Source organism: Electrona antarctica (assembly GCF_951216825.1).
Source record: "Electrona antarctica genome assembly, chromosome: 2".
Classification (NCBI taxonomy): domain Eukaryota; kingdom Metazoa; phylum Chordata; class Actinopteri; order Myctophiformes; family Myctophidae; genus Electrona; species Electrona antarctica.
This window is the reverse complement of record NC_136807.1, coordinates 40936038-40958555: the sequence shown is the minus strand read 5'-3', so window position 1 is coordinate 40958555 and position 22518 is coordinate 40936038. Positions and strand designations below refer to the sequence as shown.

The window sequence follows — 22518 nt, the reverse complement described above, 5'->3', positions numbered from 1 at the left end:
ACCAAAAACTTGTGTTTAAATTAGGCTTTAATGAAGTTGTCTCCTTTCTTCCTTTGGCCTACACTAGGAAGGACCCTGGCGGTCATTCAGTGGCTCAGGTCTGGCTGACCCTGTTGACCCAGAATCGTCAGGAGATTCGGGGGCACAGCGGGCTGAGTGAGAGCTGCAGTAACCTTCTGATCCAGCCACTCACACACTGCTTGGAGTACACGCAGCGTCTGGCCAGGAAGGTACGGTACTACTTACATAAGCACTTCACACGGGGTGAAACACTGTATCACTTGCAATGTAATAGGTTCTATACTATGCACACAGAATAACTTGTCCTACTTCCGGGCCCCTTCCCTACTTCCTTCACAGGTGTTACCGATGATACTAATTAAGGCTCTGTTCCATTCTAGTCAAACAGGTTGGGGTGCTTTTAGATATGGCAGTTTTAGCCCTCTATACTATTGTGCATGTACGTTGGCTCACTGGAAACACTCTGCTACACCAGTGGGTCTCAAAGTGTCCTTGAGTACTAATAATAAACTTTATTTGTATAGCACCTTTCATACATAAATGCAACCAAATGGCCCCGTACGGGTATGTAACTCTGAGAGTTATGGGGGTCCTTGAAATTAAAACATTTGAGAATGACTGTCTGTACACTAAATGGAACAGAGCCTTAATTAGTATTACCGGTAACACCTGTGAAGGAAGTAGGGAGTTATTCTGTGTGCATAGTGTATTTACCAGGGTGGTCTTTGGTTCAAATTGGTCTCATTTTGGGGTGACCCGACAACTGAATGGTTAGTGCACACATACCACATGGACTCAAGCCTGACAGACAGTCCCTGTTTGATTCAGCTGTCCCGGGCCATTTGCTGCGTGGCATCCCCTACGCTACTGTTTACTGTCTCTCTACCCTGTATACCTGTCCTAGTATGAAAGACTCATAAAAAGCCCCCAATAATAACACAAATGTTTCACAGCTTGGTTTCTGTCCCTTATGCACCTCTCGACCTCATCAGTGTATTCCGTCTCTCCGCGGTCTTTCCCTGCAGTATCCTTATCTCACTCGTTCCGTGTTGTTTGGTCTGTCCTGCGTGTTTACAGAGTAAGGACGTCTGCACCCAGTTACAGGATGGACTACTGAAGGTCACCACAGAACTACAGACTGTACGTGGGAAATGAATTACCCAAAACATCTTTCCACTTTAATAAGCACTTTAAAAATAATAATTACAGCATGTGGGTGTGTGTATATTACTGTACATAATGTGTGTGTGTGTGTGTGTGTGTGTGTGTATGTGTGTGTGTGTGTGTGTGTGTGTGTGTGTGTGTGTGTGTGTGTGTGTGTGTGTGTGTGTGTGTGTGTGTGTGTGTGCGTGTGTGTGTGTGTGTGTGTGTGCAGGCATGGAGGACATACTACCAGTACCACTCAGAGTATGCGAGTGCAGAAGGGAAGCTGAAGGAGGCAGAAAAGATGGAAGAAAAACAGAAGCAGAGTGCCGCCAGGAAAGTGGAGAAACTAATTGGAAAAGTAAACAACCTTTACTATGACAAATAACGGATGCACACATGTCACGTAGTATGTGCAAATAATCGACACACATAACCACCTCTCCCTGTAGCAAAAGGATGTTAGTCATCCTTACCCTTGTGACCACAATGCAGGAGAGAAAAGCTTAAAAGTGATCTGTAGTATAGAACACGGGGAGACCCCTGTCAACTAAGTATATAGGGTTCATTAAAGATCTCTGCCTTTATTCAAGAACTCTCTGAGTAAATGCTCACTGTTGCAGTATACTGTATTAAGACAACTCTGATAATAAGACGACCCCCATTTTTCAAGACTCATTTGTGGAAAAAGAACATTGAATGTCAAATAGTCTAGTCTCCGATTATAATATATAATATAGTGTATTCACTCTCGTTCTTTCTCTCCCTACCAGTCTCCCTACGTAACTAGTTTCATAATCACTAACATTCTACATTGAAAGTCAAACTTTCTACTTTCTATTGCACCATGGGCGTCTATTTTAAAGCAGGTGGCACTTCAGCAGCGGATGTGGTTACTATCGTAACCCTACCACACAGACAGAGCTTCCTCACCCCTTCTATTGAAAAAGTTCACACCAGAAACGAAAGCTCTGCTACATGCAACGAAACATAAATCGGGCTTTTCTCTGCTTTCTCAGAATCTTTTTTAGTCGCATTTCCTGATAATTCTCATGTTCACTTATTATGTCATGAGATCAATATATAATTGTAATAATAATTGAGTCCCCGTTAGTTGTTTTGGACTATTTGCCATTGTTCATTTGTGTCCTCTGCATTTAACCCATCCTAACTAGGAGGCAGCAGCAGCGGGGAACTGCCCTTAATACACAGAGAAGTTAGGGGTTGCGTCTCACACTTATAGACTACATTATGCTTTGCTTCCTATACTGTATATGAAATGATACTATACACAATATACAAACGTTTTAGTTAATAGTATTCAGGCCCACTTTTCATTAAACATTACCTAACCATTACCCACCACACAGACTTGTATAGTGTATTTAATTGTTCTTTCATGGCTGACCCGTGTTGACCATGTACTACTGTATATAACAGAGACAGGGGAAGGTCCAGGAGATCCGTCAGAAATGCACCAAGGCCCGTAATGAGTACCTCCTCAACCTGGCAGCAGCCAACGCATCCATGAACAAGTACTACGTCCAAGACATCTCCAGTATCATAGAGGTGAGTAACTCATATCAGCTTCACAGCCTCAGCCCTTAATATACCCATACACCTTAAAGTCCTGCATTCATTTAAAGCCATTCTGTGTAACTTTCTAAATTGCACATGTTATTTTTTATATAAAAAATAACATTTGATATAATGACATACCGTGTAAATTGTTTGAATTAAACAAATGTTATTTTTGACATCATCTTTAAAGGACCACATTTCAACCTATCTTCAATCATGTAATTGGTCCTCACTAATGTTCATGATAAATTACCACCATTTTCTTTCTGTGTCTCATCGGAGGGCTGTGGACAATTCAGAAACCTTGTTAGGCAGATTTTTTTAACAAGATTAAAAAAATGTTTAGGTTTTATTATCGTGAGAACGATGGCTTCCATTTTCGCATTGCAACTTTTCAGGAATAGAAAGCCTGCCGTGTCTATTAGCTTGGATTCCCCATCGATGATGTCCCTGGTGGACGGGTTTCTAAACTGCGCACAGCCCTCCTATGAGACACAGACCGAGTAGAAAAAGATTGTGCTATTTTATCGTGAACAGGACCAATTATATGAAGATATGTTGAAAAGTGGTGAAGTGGTTCTTTAACTGGAATATTCTTCCCAAAAACCATTCTACAGAAATGTGTTTTTGAGAACTTCTAGTTGCGACTGTCTATCCCAATGAGGCACCCTGCAGCATTCCTTTTGAGGCGGCACTTCCGTGGCTTTGTATCAAACGGAATTGGCCACTTTTTGGCCGCTCTCTAGTTTGTAATGAAACAATCTGAGAATCCCATCAGCAAATAACGGGAAAACAGCGACCTCTGTCTGAGTCAACAGTCTGTCTTGAGAGACTAGTAAGGAAATAACACCAGTGCTATGCATTCACTTCAGTGTGCAGACGCGGGGTACCACCTCACCCTGGGCCGTGTGATGAGGGCCTACCTGTCCAGCCGCTCGCGGGCTCAACACAACCTGGACACGGGCCTGCAGCAGCTCCAAGGGACCGTGAACGGGCTGGACGAGAAGCAGGACAGAGACCACCTGCTGGAGGCCCACCAAAACATCTTCTGCATGCCCCAACGGTTCCCCTACCTGCCTCACGATGGTGACCAGGTACAGCTGCAGCATGTGTGTGTGCTGTACGTGTGCGCTTCCATAGGCTATAGGTTAATATTAGTATTGTTTTTGATGTGTGTGTACTGTATGTCTGTGGTGTGTGCATGCATGCGTGCAAATGTGTGTATTCATGCACATTGCACAAGCACGTGAGTGCGTCTGATTATGAAATACTGTATACTATATGCTCAGTCTCCCCTTCCTGTTTGCGTTCAGGTGTCAGAGGTGAGTGCGGGTGAGTGTGAGATGAGAAGTGAGCTGGAGAGCCGATACGAACAGATCCAGGCCAGACTGACTGCAGTCACCCAGGAAACTGAAGAGGTACATCTCACTGCTATGCCACCACACTGTTGTTGCACTGCAATCCCCCTAAAGCATGGCCCCTACACCTACACACTGTAGGAGTTTTAAAGTTGTCGGAGAGTCATCAGATCGTTATGTATTTCACACTACAGGAGTCTTATTTTTAAATCGACTGCCATTATATCTGTGTGGCTTTCACACTAGTCACCGACTAGGCATCACACACTGCAAGAGTTCACCAAGATGCGGTCCAGACCCGATATAGGCCTCATCATTATTTTGTTTTTTATTCCAATTCATTTTGACATCTCACGCACGTGCAGGATACCGTGATACAAGCGCGAGACCGACACAGGACGCATCTCTCATCTTGATTTTCATTAAATGACTCTCTCCATATGTGATTCCGATGCGGTTTTATCAACATTATTCAAGTGAAATGCGTTGGTTTTATAGACTATTTAACAGCAACATTGCGCTAATACACAGGGATTTACCCAAGGAATAAAGGTTATATATATTATCATTATCATCTATAGTCGACAGACAGACAGACAGACAGACAGACAGACAGACAGACAGACAGACAGACAGACAGACAGACAGACAGACAGACAGACAGACAGACAGACAGAGTCAGTGAGTGAGCACAGCTGTCCTGTGCTCTCATTGGCTGTAATATGGCCTTCTCGGGACGCGGTCTAGTCGGCGAGAGAGCCAAATATCAAACCTGCTTGTTATTCAGAAACAGTCGGGAAGGCATCGGTGAGCGCTTTTATCGGCGCTATATCTTCTCGCAGAGCCTTTCACACACAGCGAGCAAAACCTCGGCGATCAAAGCCCGATCTTGCGTCAGATCGAGGGTTTTGTCGGCGAGCGCCAAAAATGGTCCCCGACAGCATAATCGGAGCAAATATCGGGCAGTGTGTACGAGCCATAAAGCAGTGGTTGTCAAACATTTTCATGTCAAAGAACCCCCCAAACTGAGACTGTATTTGGCCACAGCGGCACAGCCCCCATTTCTAAAGCAGTTCTGAACCACCAAATTTCATGTATGTGCACGGATAACACCCCAAGGAGTGGGGGCCGAATTTGCATTAGTATTTTCTCAACCTCACTCCCAGAAAAGATCTGTTTGTATTCCATCTGATGAGTTGTGGAATAATATGGACTTGGGACAGAACACACTCCAACAGTTTGATTTTGCATGACTTGAGTCAAGAGTGACACTTCCCACAGATCCATTCCTTCTCGGTGATGGTCCAGTTCCATTTGTTTCTCACCGTCCTTTCTCCTGATGTGACCCAGGCTCATAAATGCTTGCTGACACGTCACGCTTTCCTGTTGGAAAGCATCTGTGACGATGACCTGGAGCCCAGCGGAGCCAGCAGCTCAGCTCTGGAAGGCAGTGCTGAGAACCTAGCCAGTAGGCCGAGTGTGGCTCAACGGAGAGCCAATCTACAAGAAGCAGAACATCTCTACGTCACTGTGAGTCCACACAGTAGTACTAAACCTCATAGATTATCATCTGGTGGTAATGTACTACTGTACAGCAGGGGTTCTCGAACCCAACTTGATATGTATGCAGCCGTGGACTTCCATTTGAAAATATTTTATGCCACGGGACTACCATAAGAGTGGACAAGTCAAGATTTAGCTAAATGTTTCGGAAATGGCAGATTCGCAAGCACACAACGCATCACATCAAAATGCTTCATGAGCTTGTAGATCGGCTGTTTCCGAATAGCTGGTGTTTAAACTGTTCCTCATATTGCTGGGGACCCCCTGGAACACCTTCAATGACCCCTGGAGGTCCCCTGACCTCACTGTGAGGTCAGGGGGAGAATAACTGTGTTATATTACATGGTGTAATTGGGACAAATAGTGGTGATGACACAAGCCATAAATGACGATTGCACGACAACAGTGACTTTGAATGAACGTTCAATGGACATATGTACCTTCAAATATCTAATAATATCTAATAAATAATCATTATAATGACTTTGAAATGCTGACTTCTTTTGCAGGGAGTAAAAGAGTACCTGGTAGACAGCTCTCTGGTTTCCAAACTGAAAGCCAAACATGACTTGCTTAAAGTGGCTGTGGAAAAAGGTACCAATAATCACTTCTGCAATTCTTACATAGGGTAGTTGTACAGCAAGGCAAAAACACTGAACCCCATTGTTCAGCTTGACTGCAGTGAACTCATTGTACGGACATGTCAGTAGTAAATTGTTGTTCCTTTTTTTTTAAAACCAAAACAACAGTGTCTGACTTTAACACCGTTATTTCCCTTTATAACAGCTAATTCTGCATCTCTCATTTTTCTTCTTCCTAGCTGTAGTAACAAAGGACCATCAACCCAGGTACAGCTGAATTATGCTTCTGTGGAGTTGTTTGAAAGAGATATTGTAAAACATAAAATACATTTGGTATTGTAAAATGAGTATGTGAGTATATTACTCCATATATATACTGTATATATATATAAAATATATATACACACTGTAGTGACTGCATGGTATACTGTATCATCCTGCAGAACCAACAGAAAGTCTATGAGAAGAATTCACTCCAGTTGCAAGTTGACTCACAATCACAAACTTTTCAGTGGGGATATGCTGTCCTTCATACAGGTAAGTTGGAGGTAACACATAGCACATTCAATCATACAGTATATACTGTCACAGTTAAACATCCTACTTTATGTTTTGTTTTGGTCTAGCTGTCCATTTATTTAATTTATTTTGCCTTTTCTCATATTATTATTATATTATATACATTATATTATATAAGTACTTTAATTAGGAAGATTGAAACGTCAGTCATTTCTTGTACTAGCACATGAATAAAGGGTTAAGGTCTATCCCTTCTCCTGCAGACTGACTCCCTTTATCTCTTAAGTTGATAACTTGTTCTTTTCATTTAGGCATCTGGACAACAAATTCCACTGGTTGTGGAGAGCTGTGTTCGATTCATCAACCTCAATGGTGAGTCAACTGACAACAGACAACAGTGATACAGTGTCGTCAGTGCTGTATCTCAATAACTTGTGTCATGCGTGTATTATTTTAATTTGGTTAATATATGCCCTCCCTTCCTTCCACCCATCCATCCATCCGTCCATAATTTCAGGTCTTCACCACGAGGGGATCTTCAGGGTGCCAGGGTCCCAATTGGATGTCAACAGCCTAAGGGATGCCTTTGAGCGAGGTGTGTGTGTGTGTGTGTGTGTGTGTGTGCGCGCGCGCGCGCGTGCGTGCGTGCGTGCGTGCGTGCGTGCGTGCGTGCGTGCGTGCGTGCGTGTGTTTGTGCGCTCACAGAATCAACCCTAGTATACCGGTACCCTTTCTGAAGAGCATTAATAATGTGGGACAGTGTGTTGTGGGCTTCTCTTACAGGAGAGGACCCGCTGGCTGAGAGGGATTGTTCCCTGGATTCTGTGGCTGGAGTGTTGAAGCTTTATTTCAGAAGCTTGGAGAAGCCCTTATTCCCTATTGACAGCACCGGCCAGCTCCTGGAACATTCCCGTAAGGCTTAATAAATGTGTTTTGTTTCCTACATTTTGTTTTTTAATTAATATTATTAAAATAAAAACATTTCATGAATTAAAAACAAATTCAAAGATTGTTTTTCACTTTTTTGGGTCCCAGGCAAACAAGTGAAAAAGGTTTTGACATAAATATGCATCGAAATATAAATGAGCCATACGTCTGTATGTAGTATGTGCAGGTGCGTGTGCCTGTGGGTGCATGGTTTTCAACGGCAGCTTGAATCTCTTAATGTATCTCCCTTCTGTGTTTTCCTTTCACAGAACTAGATGAGAAGGCTGAGAGAGCAGCTCATCTCAAAACGGTCATCTCATCCTACCCTGAGCCTCTGACTGTTGTACTGAGATACCTGTTTGCATTCCTCCATCAGTGAGTGATGTAACAATTCAGCATTTAAATATTTTTTAAAAGACATTAATTTTACTCAATTGTTAAGGTGAACTTGGAACCTTTTGCTTAAAAGGACACTCACAATTATCGATACATTGCTATTAACGTTCCATTAGCAGTGATAAAACCGAGTAGTTTTCTATGTGTCTGAAACGTCGCCGAAGTTGTGATGCCTTTGAAATGCATCATGGGAAATGTAGGAAGAGAGAGAATGGAAATGGATTAAGAACAGAGGGATTGAATGCAGATCAAGCAGTTGACGAGTTCGGTTGACGATCTCTAAATCTAATAAAAACTCAACTAAAGCTAAGCTCTTTCACAAAATAAAAACTAAACTAAACTATCAAACCCCTTGAAATTGAAAACATGAAGTAAATTTTTTTTTAAACTATAATAACCATGGTTCCTTCTTCTCCACCCAGTGTGTCCCAGTACAGTGATGAGAACATGATGCAGCCGTACAACCTGGCTGTGTGTTTTGGCCCCAGTCTGGTACGAAGTGCCCTCGATGACAACGTGGTCACCCTGCAGGGTCAGATCAATAACTTGATCAAGAACCTAATCCTCCAACATGAAAGCATCTTCCCCAGCCAGGCTGAGGTACAGGGACCTGTTTATGAGACATGTATGACACGGGAACATGATGACGGGTGAGATAAGATACATGTTGTACATCTGCAAACACAGATACGGATATTACATATATTTGTATAGAGACACTTCATTGTAAAAATCACTCTTGATCATATAGGATTGTGTGTGTGTGTGTGTGTGTGTGTGTGTGTGTGTGTGTGTGTGTGTGTGTGTGTGTGTGTGTGTGTGTGTGTGTGTGTGTGTGTGTGTGTGTGTGTGTGTGTGTGTGTGTGTGTGTGTGTGTGTGTGTGTGTGTGTGAGAGAGAGAGAGAGAGAGAGAGAGAGAGAGAGAAAACTTATTTATTTATTTTATTGTTTTATTATTGTTTTTATATCATCTTTTCAGTGATGCCAACACAGAAGAGGGAGATGGAGAGGCAGAAAACACCCACGGTAAAGATGGTACAAATAAGTCATTTGGTGCATATGCTGAAGCCCTGACAGTTACTGTCTTCACAAATCGTGTGTCTCAGTAATAGTAAACTTATTTTTTTTATACCGTGCTACAGATTTGGAAACAGGAACCATGACTGACCAAAACACCACCAGGAGGGCTTCCGCAGACCAGAGCAACTCTAGAGTCATCTCACCACCACTCTTACCAGCGATCATTATTGCTCAAAGTGTAAAGTTCATGCTAACGCCTTCCATGGCTTCACAGGGCAAGCCCCCACGGGCCAAGTCCCTTGGCTTCATATGGAGAGAGTAAGTGAGCCAGATTAGACAGTTCGTCAACTGATTCGTGATCAGTAAAGAAACAGTATGGATTTTTAACAAATCTTTTTAACAGGCCTTTTTTTTTTATCTCCACCTATTGTCTTCAAAAAGGGCCCAGGACCTCTCTCCCTCGGAAGATATCACTGTTGACAAGGTCTGGCTTCTTTCATATTTAGTTTCAAAATTACTTTTCTCATAATGACTGTCCACAGAACATTGTTGCTATTATCAAACTCATTAAGTGAAGCGTAATTAGAGGTTCAGTGGATGTGGGGCATGCAGTGCAGAGGAGACACAGAGCCTTGTATCTTTCCTCTCCATCTTCAATGTGCTTTGTTTCATCTCACAGGAGGTCTGTCGTCAGATGAACTCTGTCTTCAAGGAGCTGCTCTCTAAGAAAGCACTACAGGATCCCTCCTCCTCCTCTCACGTCATGCTACCTTTCCTGAAAAAAGGGAGGCGCAGGGCAGTTTAGTCAGTTTAGACCAGCAGAAAAATGGAAAGACGACTTGGTTGAATGGATCATATCGGCGCCGTCGGAAACCTTGAACCCGTGTTCCAACGGATCCAAAGTAGTTATTATTTTGTCAAAAGCTTTTGGTACTACTTTTCAATGGTTTAATGACATATTTATAAAAACCCATGGACACAGTTAAACCACTTTCAACCTGGCGTCCCTGTTTTGGGCATGTCATTATAGGCGAAACTGTTAATCTTAAAGAAATAGCTATACAAGAAGCCGATCTACAAACTAGGGATGTTTTCACTATTTTTGTGTGACGATCATACGATAAAGTATGACATAATAGGGCATTGATTTGTTTCAAAAATATAGATGAAATATGGAGATGCAAGTTTTCTGTCAGACAGTGGATGGATTATATAAAATAGGAAAAGGATTTGAATGTGTGTGTACTAGTGTCAGCATCCATGGGCAGTTTGAAGGCTGAGAGCGCTGACAATCACCTCGCTGGACATGTCTGTTCAGACAGACTGAGACTATGAGCTATTCCGGTTGGACACGAGTTCATTCATACTGAGAAGCCTTTTGTTAGTGTTTTGTACAATGTACAGCATGTCAGTTGACAGTGCAATATGTGCCTAAAGAGTAGGCTAGCAAGAGGCTATGGATCTATGTTTTTATACTTTTATTTACTGATTTTGTATATGTGAAATTATTTGACATGAAGTGTTTGTAGCTTGTATTGTGTTCAACTTGATTCTGTGCCTGTGCTGTCCTTCATGTAAGCTAGCACTGTTAATCAGTGCAGACAGACCAATTTTAATTAATGCCACTAGCAAATTAATTTGCTTTGCTCATTGGACCTTGAAATGCCCTCATACACTTCTATGTCCACCTCCCAGACAAACACACGGGTGGCACATAATGTGCCTGCACACATACACGCACACGCAGGCAGGCACGCACGAGCGAGCGCGCACACACACACACACACACACACACACACACACACACACACACACACACACACACACACACACACACACACACACACACACAGTTTTACCACTTGTTTGGAAAAAATTATGGAGTCATACTGAGAGGGCAAACTGTGAATTATGTGGTCAGTTTCGTCTTCGCCCTCCAATGGAGATATCTTTTTTATGCATTTTCCAGTCAACACGAATAATGTTCTGTACAGCTTTACATCAAATAAACCATTCTGATACAATGAACGCAACAGTGTTTTACAATATTTTGAGATAGACTTTTAAATGGTTTAATTAACGTCAATTACTCCATTCAAATTACATGATGAAGTAGGCCTTATGGATGTTTGTAAATAAAAAAAGAATGGGAATATCTAGAATGATATTGCCTAATATTAATTACATTTTAAATCAAATGTTACTAGGCCCAGTAGGCCGTAGGGTATATTCCTATATTGGGTAAGTAACTGTGTGTGTGTGTGTGTGTGTGTGTGTGTGTGTGTATGTGTGTGTGTGTGTGTGTGTGTGTGTGTGTGTGTGTGTGTGTGTGTGTGTGTGTGTGTGTGTGAGACTGTGTGTATAATATATAAACTATACAATACTATACTAAACTATACAATATAAATAAATAAGAACGGCATATTTCTAATTTTATGATGACGTGTCAAGAAGCTCGCTCTAAACGCACGACGGTGTAGCGCTCTGGGGGAAAAAAGCAGATCTATAAGCTCACAGCACGTCGCTTCCGCCACGCGCTGTGAGCTTCGAGATCTGCTATTATCGGCGCCGTCTTCCCAGAATGCTTTGCGTCACCACGGTACGTACACGTCATTACAGCGCACCGGCGGATAGCTGAGGTGGACTTCATTCACTTCTTTTCCTCCACTCCAGACATAAGAACCTTTCTGGGACTACAACAACACACCAGCCCGTCAACATGATCAGAATAATAGCCGCTTTCCTCGCGCTGCTAGTGTGCGCCTGTTCGGGTAAGTCAGTGCGGTAGATAAAATGCTGCTTTTGGTTGTCTTTTAATTTGTTTTTACGATGCTTGCTATACATTTTTAGCTAACCAAACCGTCCCCCTTTGGCTGGGCTAAGTTGACTTCCATTCCATCTATCTGCGTGCCGCTAAAGGCTTTAAACTTATTAGGGAAAAGGTTTTTTTATTTATTTGTTGTGAGTTTGCAAATTGCAATACAAGCTCTATTCTTTTTTTCTCTCCCTTCTGTACAGCGGAAAGCTGCACAGAGCCAGTGATCACTCCCTCGGCCTACACTACGAATGATGCTGTCATCTCCTCCGAGTCCGTGTTCATTGTGGAACTGAGCCTTGCCTGTGCCAACGGCGCGCAGGTGACTGTTTGTTTAATTATTATGCGACCGACACCCGTAATCATTTCAACTGTACATGACATTTCTTAAACAACGTGTCCCTCTGAACTGAGGTTTGCTGAATGATTAACGGAATGCCCTGCTTATTCATTTTTTCACCAGAGTGTGGCGCTGTATGCTGATGTCAACGGAAGGCAGTTCCCAGTGACAAGAGGCCAAGATGTTGGCAAGTACCAGGTATGAGGATGGTGCTCTGTACTTACTTTATGTAGGTTGTGATCCTTTGGGATTTTGATGATTCCTCTTAGCAGACCTTGTATAATTGACCTGTGCTTTCCTCAAACTGTGCTTACTCTACACACTGTAAATACATTTTTCAAGCAATCAATCCTGTTCTTTTAACAAATACCTCTTAATGGTCCGATTCCTTAAGGCTTAACGCTTCTCTAGGCTTTAACGACTCCTATGGGTATGGGGGGTTCCCGGGTTCCCAACAGGTCTGTAACTCGAGAGTGTACACATGGAACAAATGGAAGTTATGGTGGTCCTTGAAATTTCAAAGTTTGAGAACCACTGCTATTGTAATAATTGCATAGCAGTCGTGAAGGCCACATACGAGCTCTGACAGTGTGATTAAAACCCGGTTCCAGAAACGGTTCCAAAATGTGATGGAACCGATTCCGGTTCCACAATGTTGGATCCGATTCCTCCAGATCCCAACCCTACTTGTATGGCTCTCTAATGACTGTATGTGTACATGTACACAGTATGCTGCATTGTTTGCTGGCTAACTGGCAATGTATACCATTCTACTTTTCTCAGGTGTCTTGGAGCCTTCCTCACATTAAGGCCAGCTCTGGAACTTATCAGGTCAAGTTCTATGATGAGGAATCTTACAGTGTGCTGCGCAAGGTGGGTTTTGATACAGAGTACAGAGGACTGTACTTGTGTAATTGGGAAAGCTAAGCTTCTCCCTCTTTTACGTTATGACTGATGGTTTTGATTTGTATGTGTCCCAGGCCCAGAGAAACAATGAGGATGTAGCATCCATCCAGCCTCTCTTCTCCGTCAACGTGGATCACAGGGTGAGTCTGGTTAGACAGAGTCTTTTAAGAGTTTATATTGATTAATTTACGTCGTGGTTGTATATGATTAGCACTGGGTTGCTTTGCGATCAGGTAAACGGGCCATGAACCCGGAAACAAGATGGCCGCACCCGTCCAAATTTCTTTCCCCAGATTCTGGTTCTAATCAAAACAAGCTTCACGGCCGATAACTAAAGTGCCGCTGATCATGGTTACAAAAAAATACTGGACTACCAACTCATAGTCAATCGGTTTTGTTCTTGTTGATTCGTTTATTTTTTCCATGCAGATCTCTGCTAAACTCTAGGTAACACTTTAATTCTGACAGTATATAACTTTCAAAAGCTACTCCAGCCCAGTAGCTATTGTAAAATCAACATTAAAATGTTTGCTTCTCAAACACGCCAAGCTGAAAAGGCTGGTCTCTGCATGGTTGTAAACACAATTTCACAGATTTCTCGATTATCAACTGCCCCTGTACCTCCCTACCTCATTCATTAATTTCCTATTTTTGGGACATCAATATGCTTTATCGCTTACATAGCCTTGTCACAAGGCCCTTGTGCATAGATGGCACCTTGCCATCATAACGTAGAATGTAGCTCAAAATTACTACAATATTGAAAATAAACAGTTGACTTTTACTGTACAAAACACCTAAACATTACTGATAATTCACTTATTTATGGCTAAATTGACATGAAACTAGAACTAGAACTCTGTCGAGATGCCAACTTGCGCCTTGCACACAAGTAGGCCATGTATGGCCTACTTGTGTGCACGCAGAGCGTGCCATGAGGTGCGCTCACCACTGCTGGTACGACTGCTGCTCTGAGTCCTAAAGCTCTCTGTTTCTGTCTGGGTACGACTGCTGCTCTGAGTCCCTATAGAGCTCTGTCTGGGTACGACTGCTGCTCTGGGTCATAGAGCTCTGCTATTCTAAATCCTTTAGACCCGTTATTGACCTTGTACCTTAGTTGTGTCACCAAGAATGGTGGTCCCTTATTGGCTGTTGGAGGATACATACATACATACATACACATACATACCCAGCCAATCGCAGTACTTGCACGATCTGCTTGCACTAACAAAAAAAAAGTAATGCACTTGAAAGCCAAATGAAAGTAGAAGGCCAAGACTAAGGTTAAACTGCATGTGGATGGTATCCTGAACAACTCTGAACACATGAGTTGGCACTGGCAGTAATGTGAAGTTGCAAGGGGTTGTCCTCATTTGTTTTACAAACACAGGATATGATGTTATTACCCAAAGTGCATAAATGTGTGTTAACGGTTCATGTAGAATTTTTTTTCTTTACACTTTATTTTACCAGATGAGTCAATTGAGAAGGTGCTTCAGTTTTGCAATGATGACTTGTGTGTGTATATATATATAACTGAGGCAGTGAAAATATCCAATACTACAATACAGGCAGTTTTACACATAAGTAAACATTGCATTTAAAAAAACAAAGAAACCTGCACATGCTTTTAGCATAAACCTCACAAAATTGGTCTACCATTGGATAAAACAAGCAATTAAAAAGTGCACATGCCATTTGAGTAAAGCTCTATGGATTTGGTCAACGAGATCTAAGGTGGTAAAGCAAGCGATAAATCATCTCGGCAAATTCCAGGAAGAGGGGAAGTGTCCAATTAGTGTCATTTACATGTTCAAGATAATGATCCCTCCCGTAAACGTTGACTGTGGTAAGTTATAGATAGTCCAACAATAACATTGGTTGCTTGTTGTGCAGTTGTAATTTGTTTTCTTCCTAGACTTGTAGGGACTTGTTGTTCTTTTTATTCAGGACATTGCACTTTAAACTTGGATTCTGTTTTCATTTGCATTTCACGGGGGTGTATTGATCTTGGTGTCTTTCCTATCCAACAACAGGGTGCCTGGAATGGCCCATGGGTGTCGACTGAGGTTCTGGCTGCTCTCATTGGTATTCTGGTCTACTATCTGGCTTTCACCGCAAAGAGCACCATTCAGGCATAGAAGGATCCCCAAGTCGAATAATTGTAACCACTGGATCTTTAAAGACTGCATTCTGGTGCAACCTATCTGCCAGTCTTCTCATCTAATATTGTGGCAGATCTATTTAATTTGGCCACCGACTCTGTTTTCAGATGAGGAGCCAGAGCCAAAACATCTTTGTAATTTTTTTATTCAAGCAGACTGTGTCTGTATGCTGTCAGTCTTGTCAATTTACAGATTAATTTAGGATATTTTGTCTTTGTTTTTGTAAAAATCTGAACAATATACAGCAACAGTCCTGTAAACCCAACGGCGAATAAAGAAAAACAGGTGGTCATGTCCTAAAGCTAAGTACGGTATGGACCTGCACTAATTACTGTCTGTGGGAAGTAGGAACATGCAGACATCAGTTTTCTCCACGCTCTCTTCACTGTGGGTGACCGTCGGATGGATTGGGATTTTTGCAGATACGGTGAACATCTGAGTAGTAGCAGGAGATCTCCGCCTCTCTTTATGACATTGTAATGTTGTTTAGTGATCATCACAAATGTGACCGCACTGGCTGGCCTGGATAGGCCTAACATTGTTATAGCGGTGAACTGAATAAATGCTCTGTTTTTCTTCCACTGTTGTGTTTTGGCTTTGTGAGAGAATCCAGCAACAGACTGGCTCTTCCATAAATTCTTCTTGTTCCAAGGCAGAGAGGAAGGTTAACGAGCCGTCGATCCATAGCAACACATTCTTTGCACGCGTTTTGGGGGAATTCAGTAAATGATTGATCAGACCAACTGACCTCTAGATCCAAATGCACATCTATTCCATAAAGGTTTTTTTTTTATTATTATTCTTTTACTTTTGTAGAATCTACTTAAATCTTAAAATAGCAATGTAAATAGCAAAATAATAAATCATCAGTTTTTGTTTTTGTTCCAATTTTGACTGATTTGTCTTTGGGAAAATAAGCCAAGACGATCGGGCCATCATTTTCAGGGGAAATATTTTCCTAAAGCTAGACAAATGTTAAATATTTGTTTCTAGCCTATCTTGGAGCACTAATTCCTACAGTATTGTGTATTTGTGATGGCAGTAAAGATCAACATTGTGCTGTAGCTTTGCTGCTGCTGTAAAGTGTAAACATGATCACGGGTTAACTGAGAAGATCTTACTCCACCGTTAGTGGAGATAGGGTGCTATTTTTGTCTTTGGTGGCAGTGAAAAGCTCCCCCACTGGTATGCCTAGATGTCAAAAGGAGGGGTACACACACGACTCGGGCGTCAAGAGTTCACACGCAGCAAAGTGTTCAGTTTTCTCTTCATGCAGTAAGCAAATAAAACTGTAGAATTGGTCTATAGTATAGAGGCACCGTAGCATCTTGGATTGCAATATTCTGATTTGCTGCAGTGCTGCCAAATGCACACATAGTGGCAGCTCACTGTTGCTTTTGTAGTGTCACTAGAGGCTCTTTATCACGGCCCCCTTCCCTTTTTGTTAAGGGCCAGTGATATTAATTTCGCAGTGATACTATAAATGGCTATTATAAGGATTTATAGTTGGCCTATCGTATAGTAACATAAATCTGTTATAAATGTAATGTCACAAATTGAATAATAACCATATGGGCCTCTGTTATTACACACTGGCCCTTCATTCCAGTTTATTTCTATCACATTATTAGGCAATAAAGGGGCTCTTGGTTGTTGCATAGATTTTAAACTTAGCATTTCTATTTATGTAGTCTGAACCAGTGGCTGCATAAAGACTAAAGAGTACATTAGGACCCACAATGTGTACTGTACCATAGTCTCATAACTGCTCCAACTATGTGTAACATGATACACGTGCACATATACACAACATAATGTACAAAGTACACGGGAAGTTTCTCATATGACTTTCTTTGGCTCTGCCAGCACAATGCTGTAGTTTATGTGTGACACCCTACCGATGCAGGCAGATAGCATATCTATTGTATCTATTGTTCTCTTTTAACTGTATTGTAACTCCATGCGACGTGTTATTGTCTTGAAGATTGGTTCTTGCCTGGAAAGTGACTCCATATGTACAGTATGAAGGAAATTGAGGAAAAGGGGCCTTCATATTGATTGAATTTAAAATGACATAATAGCGTGAGGGAATCCAGCCAGACCTCCCTCATCCTGTGGTCACCTATCCACAAACATGGGACAGCTAGTGGTCACACAAATTAACATGTTAACTGTGGACCCCAATCAGAAAATATTATATGCCAATATTTTGTCATACAAGGATTTGTGTTGTTGCTGAACACAATGGTTTTTTTTTAAACATTTGCCTGGGGAACCTCCTCAAGGACCCCTGGGGGTCCCCGAACCACACTTTGAGAAGCACTGACGTATAGCAATGTGGGAAATGGGAATGGCTGAGTGTGGGGATAAAAATGGAATGAATGAACAAATAAACATGGCTAGACTCTCTGAGCCATGCTGACACCAGGACTTTTCTTCTCTTTGCTGCATGGTGGATTTAGCTAAATACACCTAAATCTGCCCTCAGCTGTTACATTAGTTGGCTCAGTGGTGGAAAAAGTACTTGGTCTTTACTTAAGTAAAACTATCAATACTGCAATATAGAACTACAAGCAAATGTCAGGAATTCAAAATGTACTTGAGTAAAAGTATTGGCATCAAAATGTACTTAAGTAATAAAAGTAAAAGTAGTCATGCAGAATGTGCCATTTGAAGTTTTCAAATGTATAAAAACGTTTGAAAATAGCCGATCTACAATGCATTGTGAGCTTGTAGATCAGCTATTTTCAAATGGCCGAAATGTGTGAAGTATGAAGTGGTTAATGTATGTTTTGTAATCATAATCAAAATCTACAAAATAACTAAGTTGTAAAATAAATGTACTGGAGTAAATGTACATTATTTGGATCTGAGATGTAATGGAGTAGTAAAAGTATTTGAAATTGGAAATACTCAAGTAAACTACAAATACCTCAAAATTGGACGTACAGTACTTAAGTAAATGTACAGTACAGGGCGACTGTGGCTCAAGAGGTAGAGCAGGTCGTCCATTGATCCATAGGTCGGCGGTTCGAATCCCGGCTCCTCCTGGCTACATGTCGAAGTGTCCTTGGGCAAGACACTGAACCCCAAATTGCTCCCGATGTGCTGGCTGGTACCTTGCATGGCTTCCGCCGCAATCGGTGTATGAATGTGTGTGTGAATGGGTGAATGTAAAGCGCCTTGGATAAAGGCACCATTTACCATTTATAGTTACTTTCCACATACTGTCAGTTACAAATGGATGAATGAACACTGAGGATTTTACTGTTCAGAGCAGTGGTTCCCAAAGTGGGGTCCGCAGACCCCCAGAAGTTTTATTTATTCTCGAAATTACACTGAGTAATTAAACTCATTTTCAGTGTCGTCGAGTAATACAATATCATCAACATCACAAATGCATCAGAAGATCAGGAAATGGAAAACAAAAGGTATACATGTGAATCACATAGGTTACAAATAAAAGCTAAGACAAATTTCAAAACGATCTAAAAACAGTTACATATTGTGGGGATCTGTATGCTCACCAAGGCTTTAAAACGACTCAGGGGTACCAATTTTAAACTTTTGTTTTAAAATTTGTACACTCTCCGAGTTAAATTGATTTTTACAATATAAATTGGGAGGGAGGGGAGAAATGCCATTAAATGGGGGGGGTCTAAATGGGGGGGTCAGTAGCCTAATGCAGGTCAAACTGCAGGGCGTCCTTGAAATGAAAATGGTTGAGAATCACGGCTAGAGACGTGAAAATCTTCTCTTATGATGGATCCCTGGCATATGTTTTCAAATGGGGGTCCGTGGGCTAATTAGTGCCCCTTTGGGGGTCCTTGACATGAAAAAGTGTGGGAACCACGGGTGTAGTGAAAGTAAAGTCAACTAGAAAGGGGCGCTCCGCAATGCAGATCTCTGCCAGGCGGCTGCATGTGGAATGTGATTTTTCCACTGCATTAGTATCTACTGTACACTGTTGTCTTTGCCATTTTGTTTCACTTGATTTTGCGATTAGACCAAAGTCCGGCTTGGTAAGAGGTAAAATGTGACATTGGCAGGGATGATGATGTGTGGCCTTGCATCAAGCCAGAAGGAATGTACACTGTTGGACACATGAACTTGTATATGGTAAACATTGTGTGTATATGGTAAACATAAGAGTCTGTGTTGTGTTGTGTTGTGTAGGCTTATATATGTTGATGTGTTTTTAGATTAGATTGTGTCATTGGAGCGAAAAAGCTAGCATTCTTTTCTAGTGTTTGAGCAACGGAGCACACAGCTACAGAGTAGTATAGCAGAATAAATGCAACAGTGTCTCAACAGGATTGGATGACAGGAAATGATATTAAGTTAATTAACTCAAGTGCCCAGGTGCAGGACAAACAACAATTCAACATCAAATAAAATAAAGTTTGCTCGCTGGTTAAACAAACTAAGTAAACTTTCATCAGGAAAGTTCCTGATGTGGATCTGGTGATCAGGTGCAGAATTTATTGTCTTTTATAAAGAAAATGACATCATGTGATGCCCGAACGGCCAAGGCTCCAAGAACAGTCAGGAATGCAATTAAAAGGGTTTTTTATTTCACAAACTCCAGACCGTTTTCAGTGCAAAAGACAATTGAAATAGCAAAACTAAATACTGGCCAAAAATAGAAAGATTACAAAATGAAATAAACACTTGAGCAAACACTAATGAACAAAACCCAACTGGATAAGAACTCTCTTCAGGGGCACGGTGGCACAGTTGGTAGTGCTGTCGCCTCACAGCTAGAAGGTCCTGGGTTCGATTCCCGCTCCGGGCGCTGTGGGTGCTGGCGGCGTGTTTCCTCCTCCGCGTCATCAGTGCTCATACCCGAGGCGGGGTTGGTGAAAGGGCCTTTCTGTGTGGAGTTTGCATGTTCTCCCCGTGTCCCCTAGGGTAGGTACCCTCACAAAGAACATGCAGTAATCCTGGTCTCTAAACTGCCTCCCCCTGGCCAGCCGGGGCGCCTGATGGAGGGGAAAGGAACTGGTTGGAATAACGTGTTCCTTCCACGTGCTACGTCCAACCAGGGAAACCCCCCCCCCCCCCCCCCCCCCTGTCAGGTGTAAAGGAGCAACTTGGACACTCGGGCATGAAGGAAGCATGAGTTCAAGTCCGTTGCTCTCCCCATGTCCCCCATATATGGGGACTAGGTTGGCGGAGGGTGTGTAGATAATTGACACAGGGGTGAAAAATGGGTTACAAAATCGTGGGATACAAATTATTTAAAAAAAAAAAAGAACTCTCTTCAGGCTGTACCTTGATCACACAAGGCCCTGTAGCTCTCCCTCAGGGATGTTATCTGTGTCATTAGGTGCGTTTCCATAAAGCCGCTTTTATGCGCATTAAGGCTCTTGCGCAAAATCTCCTGGATGGAAACACATCAATATGCGAATAAGTCTCCATTTTTCGCAAAAACACTTTTTCGCTTGGAGGTTGCGGATTTAGGCTTTTTCGAAAAAAGGGAAATGCGCAAATAGTGTATGGAAACACTTGCGGAAAAGGTTTTTAATTAGAAAGCATTGAACTCGCGATCCGATCATTTTGATATCTGGATCGCTACTGTATGGATGCAACACACACACACACACACACACACACACACACACACACACACACACACGTGGACTACGAGTAGCGTAGTAGACTAAACTTTTATATATAGCTGCCGGGTCCCTGCAGGCTATTCGATTTCGATCCATGCATACGCTTCATCTATTTTTATATATTTATATTCATTGCATAAGATAAGCAACCTAAACGTGTAGGCTATAGTCTATATAGCCGATGAAACAAGTTATCCACAACTGTTTGCAGCTGCAATCAATTTACAGTATAAACGACCAGTATGCTCCAATCGAGTCCCGCGACATATAGGCTACATGTGCCCCGAATATATTAAGACAAGCATTACACAACAAATCGTTCTTTGTAGGCTACGTTCTTTGACTGTCGTCAATACTGTGAAAGCAGCAGATGCCCGCTGGCTTGCTGTAGACTTGCTGATGGTCGGTCAGCCGCTGACCAGGGATCAGATTACAGCGCAGTATATGGGGTCCCGTCGGTCCGTTAAACTGCGCACAAGCGCATCAAATCCCTAAATCAATGGTGTGAACATGGATTAGGACTACTTGACATGAGCCTCACTTTACTGGCAAAACAGTGCCAACTACTGCATATTTAATGAACTTATGTCATATGCGCATTTTATCAGTTTAATGGAAACACCGACAATTCGCTTTTCTTTTTTCGACTTAATGAACATACGCTTCCTTTTTTCGCAAAGGCTTAATGGAACCGCACCTACTGCTAACTAACTCTAGCCTGCAGCCTCCTTTAAATAGGAGTGGATCCTACCACTGGACACAGACTCAATTAGCACATTTCTTCTCAAATACTTCAATAATAAATACTCCCATAAATAAGCCCTTGCATAAAAGTAACCTAAACAGTATCAATAATGCGTTACAATTAAACAAGTATAAATCAGCACGAAAACTCAATGACAAATAATTACTCAAAGCATAAGAAACACCCCTCTCCTGCATATCACTTGGCCCCTTCCTACTCAAGGGAAATGCCACCAGCAGTACAGGAGAGAAAATTAGCAAACAACATTTGCATTTAAATTCCAACACACAAGTTTAAAACATGGCAATTAGAAAACATATATATAATATGTGCAATATAAACTAATACGTGAGTGCGTTCCCGGTGGCACATATTGGAACGCTCCCGTAATGTTCTTCTTTACAGCATGATCAAGTACTATAGGACACACCCCAATAATAATAATACGGGTGAGGCTGATTGATTGGGAAGGCTAATATTTGACCAACTAATGTATTAGGCTTTAGCCATGGAGGACAATGTTATCATTTTCATAATAGCAATTATATACACTGACCACAAGCAGTATATACACATACACACTGCTAAATGTACAAAGGATCAGAAAATTGTCAGAAATGTGTGTTTTTTGTTTCGCGTAATGTGTAATAAAAGTGGGTTCAATGACTGCGCGACGCGTGTGTATGTCATAGCAGTAGTAGGTGTGTGTGTGTGTGTGTGTGTGTGTGTGTGTGTGTGTGTGTGTGTGTGTGTGTCAGTCAGCACGGAGGTGAAGCACTGGAGAACGCCAATGTTTTTATGAAATAATAACAACCAC

General features: G+C 41.9%; 2 protein-coding genes across 4 annotated transcripts in view; both read left to right on the top strand.

Annotated features, from left to right (window-relative positions):
• LOC306941275 (rho GTPase-activating protein 4-like) overlaps positions 1-11224 on the top strand; it is a 14062-nt gene extending 2838 nt beyond the window's left edge. For all 3 annotated transcript variants that reach the window (XM_079526644.1, XM_079526643.1, XM_079526642.1), the window contains 19 exons: positions 68-230; positions 1099-1161; positions 1397-1525; positions 2605-2733; positions 3618-3839; positions 4059-4163; positions 5454-5633; positions 6176-6260; positions 6487-6514; positions 6691-6784; positions 7078-7138; positions 7284-7361; positions 7550-7678; positions 7963-8068; positions 8512-8739; positions 9069-9115; positions 9232-9427; positions 9551-9593; positions 9789-11224. In XM_079526644.1, the coding sequence (XP_079382770.1) occupies positions 68-230; positions 1099-1161; positions 1397-1525; positions 2605-2733; positions 3618-3839; positions 4059-4163; positions 5454-5633; positions 6176-6260; positions 6487-6514; positions 6691-6784; positions 7078-7138; positions 7284-7361; positions 7550-7678; positions 7963-8068; positions 8512-8739; positions 9069-9115; positions 9232-9427; positions 9551-9593; positions 9789-9914 (2212 nt within the window). In that variant the 3' untranslated portion in view covers positions 9915-11224. The remainder of the gene's footprint in view (positions 1-67; positions 231-1098; positions 1162-1396; positions 1526-2604; positions 2734-3617; positions 3840-4058; positions 4164-5453; positions 5634-6175; positions 6261-6486; positions 6515-6690; positions 6785-7077; positions 7139-7283; positions 7362-7549; positions 7679-7962; positions 8069-8511; positions 8740-9068; positions 9116-9231; positions 9428-9550; positions 9594-9788) is intronic.
• A 484-nt stretch (positions 11225-11708) lies between these two features.
• Positions 11709-15916, top strand: ssr4 (signal sequence receptor, delta). Its single transcript, XM_079524085.1, has 6 exons — positions 11709-11880; positions 12128-12246; positions 12388-12462; positions 13048-13137; positions 13245-13310; positions 15207-15916. The coding sequence occupies exons 1-6, from the start codon at positions 11829-11831 to the stop codon at positions 15309-15311; spliced, it is 507 nt and encodes a 168-aa protein (XP_079380211.1). The 5' UTR covers positions 11709-11828; the 3' UTR covers positions 15312-15916.
• Positions 15917-22518: the final 6602 nt, after the last annotated feature.

What these genes read in the sequence shown, in the direction of transcription:
- ssr4 (XM_079524085.1), top strand. Translation starts at nt 11,829, where the DNA reads ATGATCAGAATAATAGCCGCTTTCCTCGCGCTGCTAGTGTGCGCCTGT. An exon ending in GCTAGTGTGCGCCTGTTCGG is followed by an intron (nt 11,881 to 12,127) that starts GTAAGTCAGTGC and finishes CCTTCTGTACAG; the next exon opens with CGGAAAGCTGCACAGAGCCA. An exon ending in CTTACAGTGTGCTGCGCAAG is followed by an intron (nt 13,138 to 13,244) that starts GTGGGTTTTGAT and finishes TATGTGTCCCAG; the next exon opens with GCCCAGAGAAACAATGAGGA.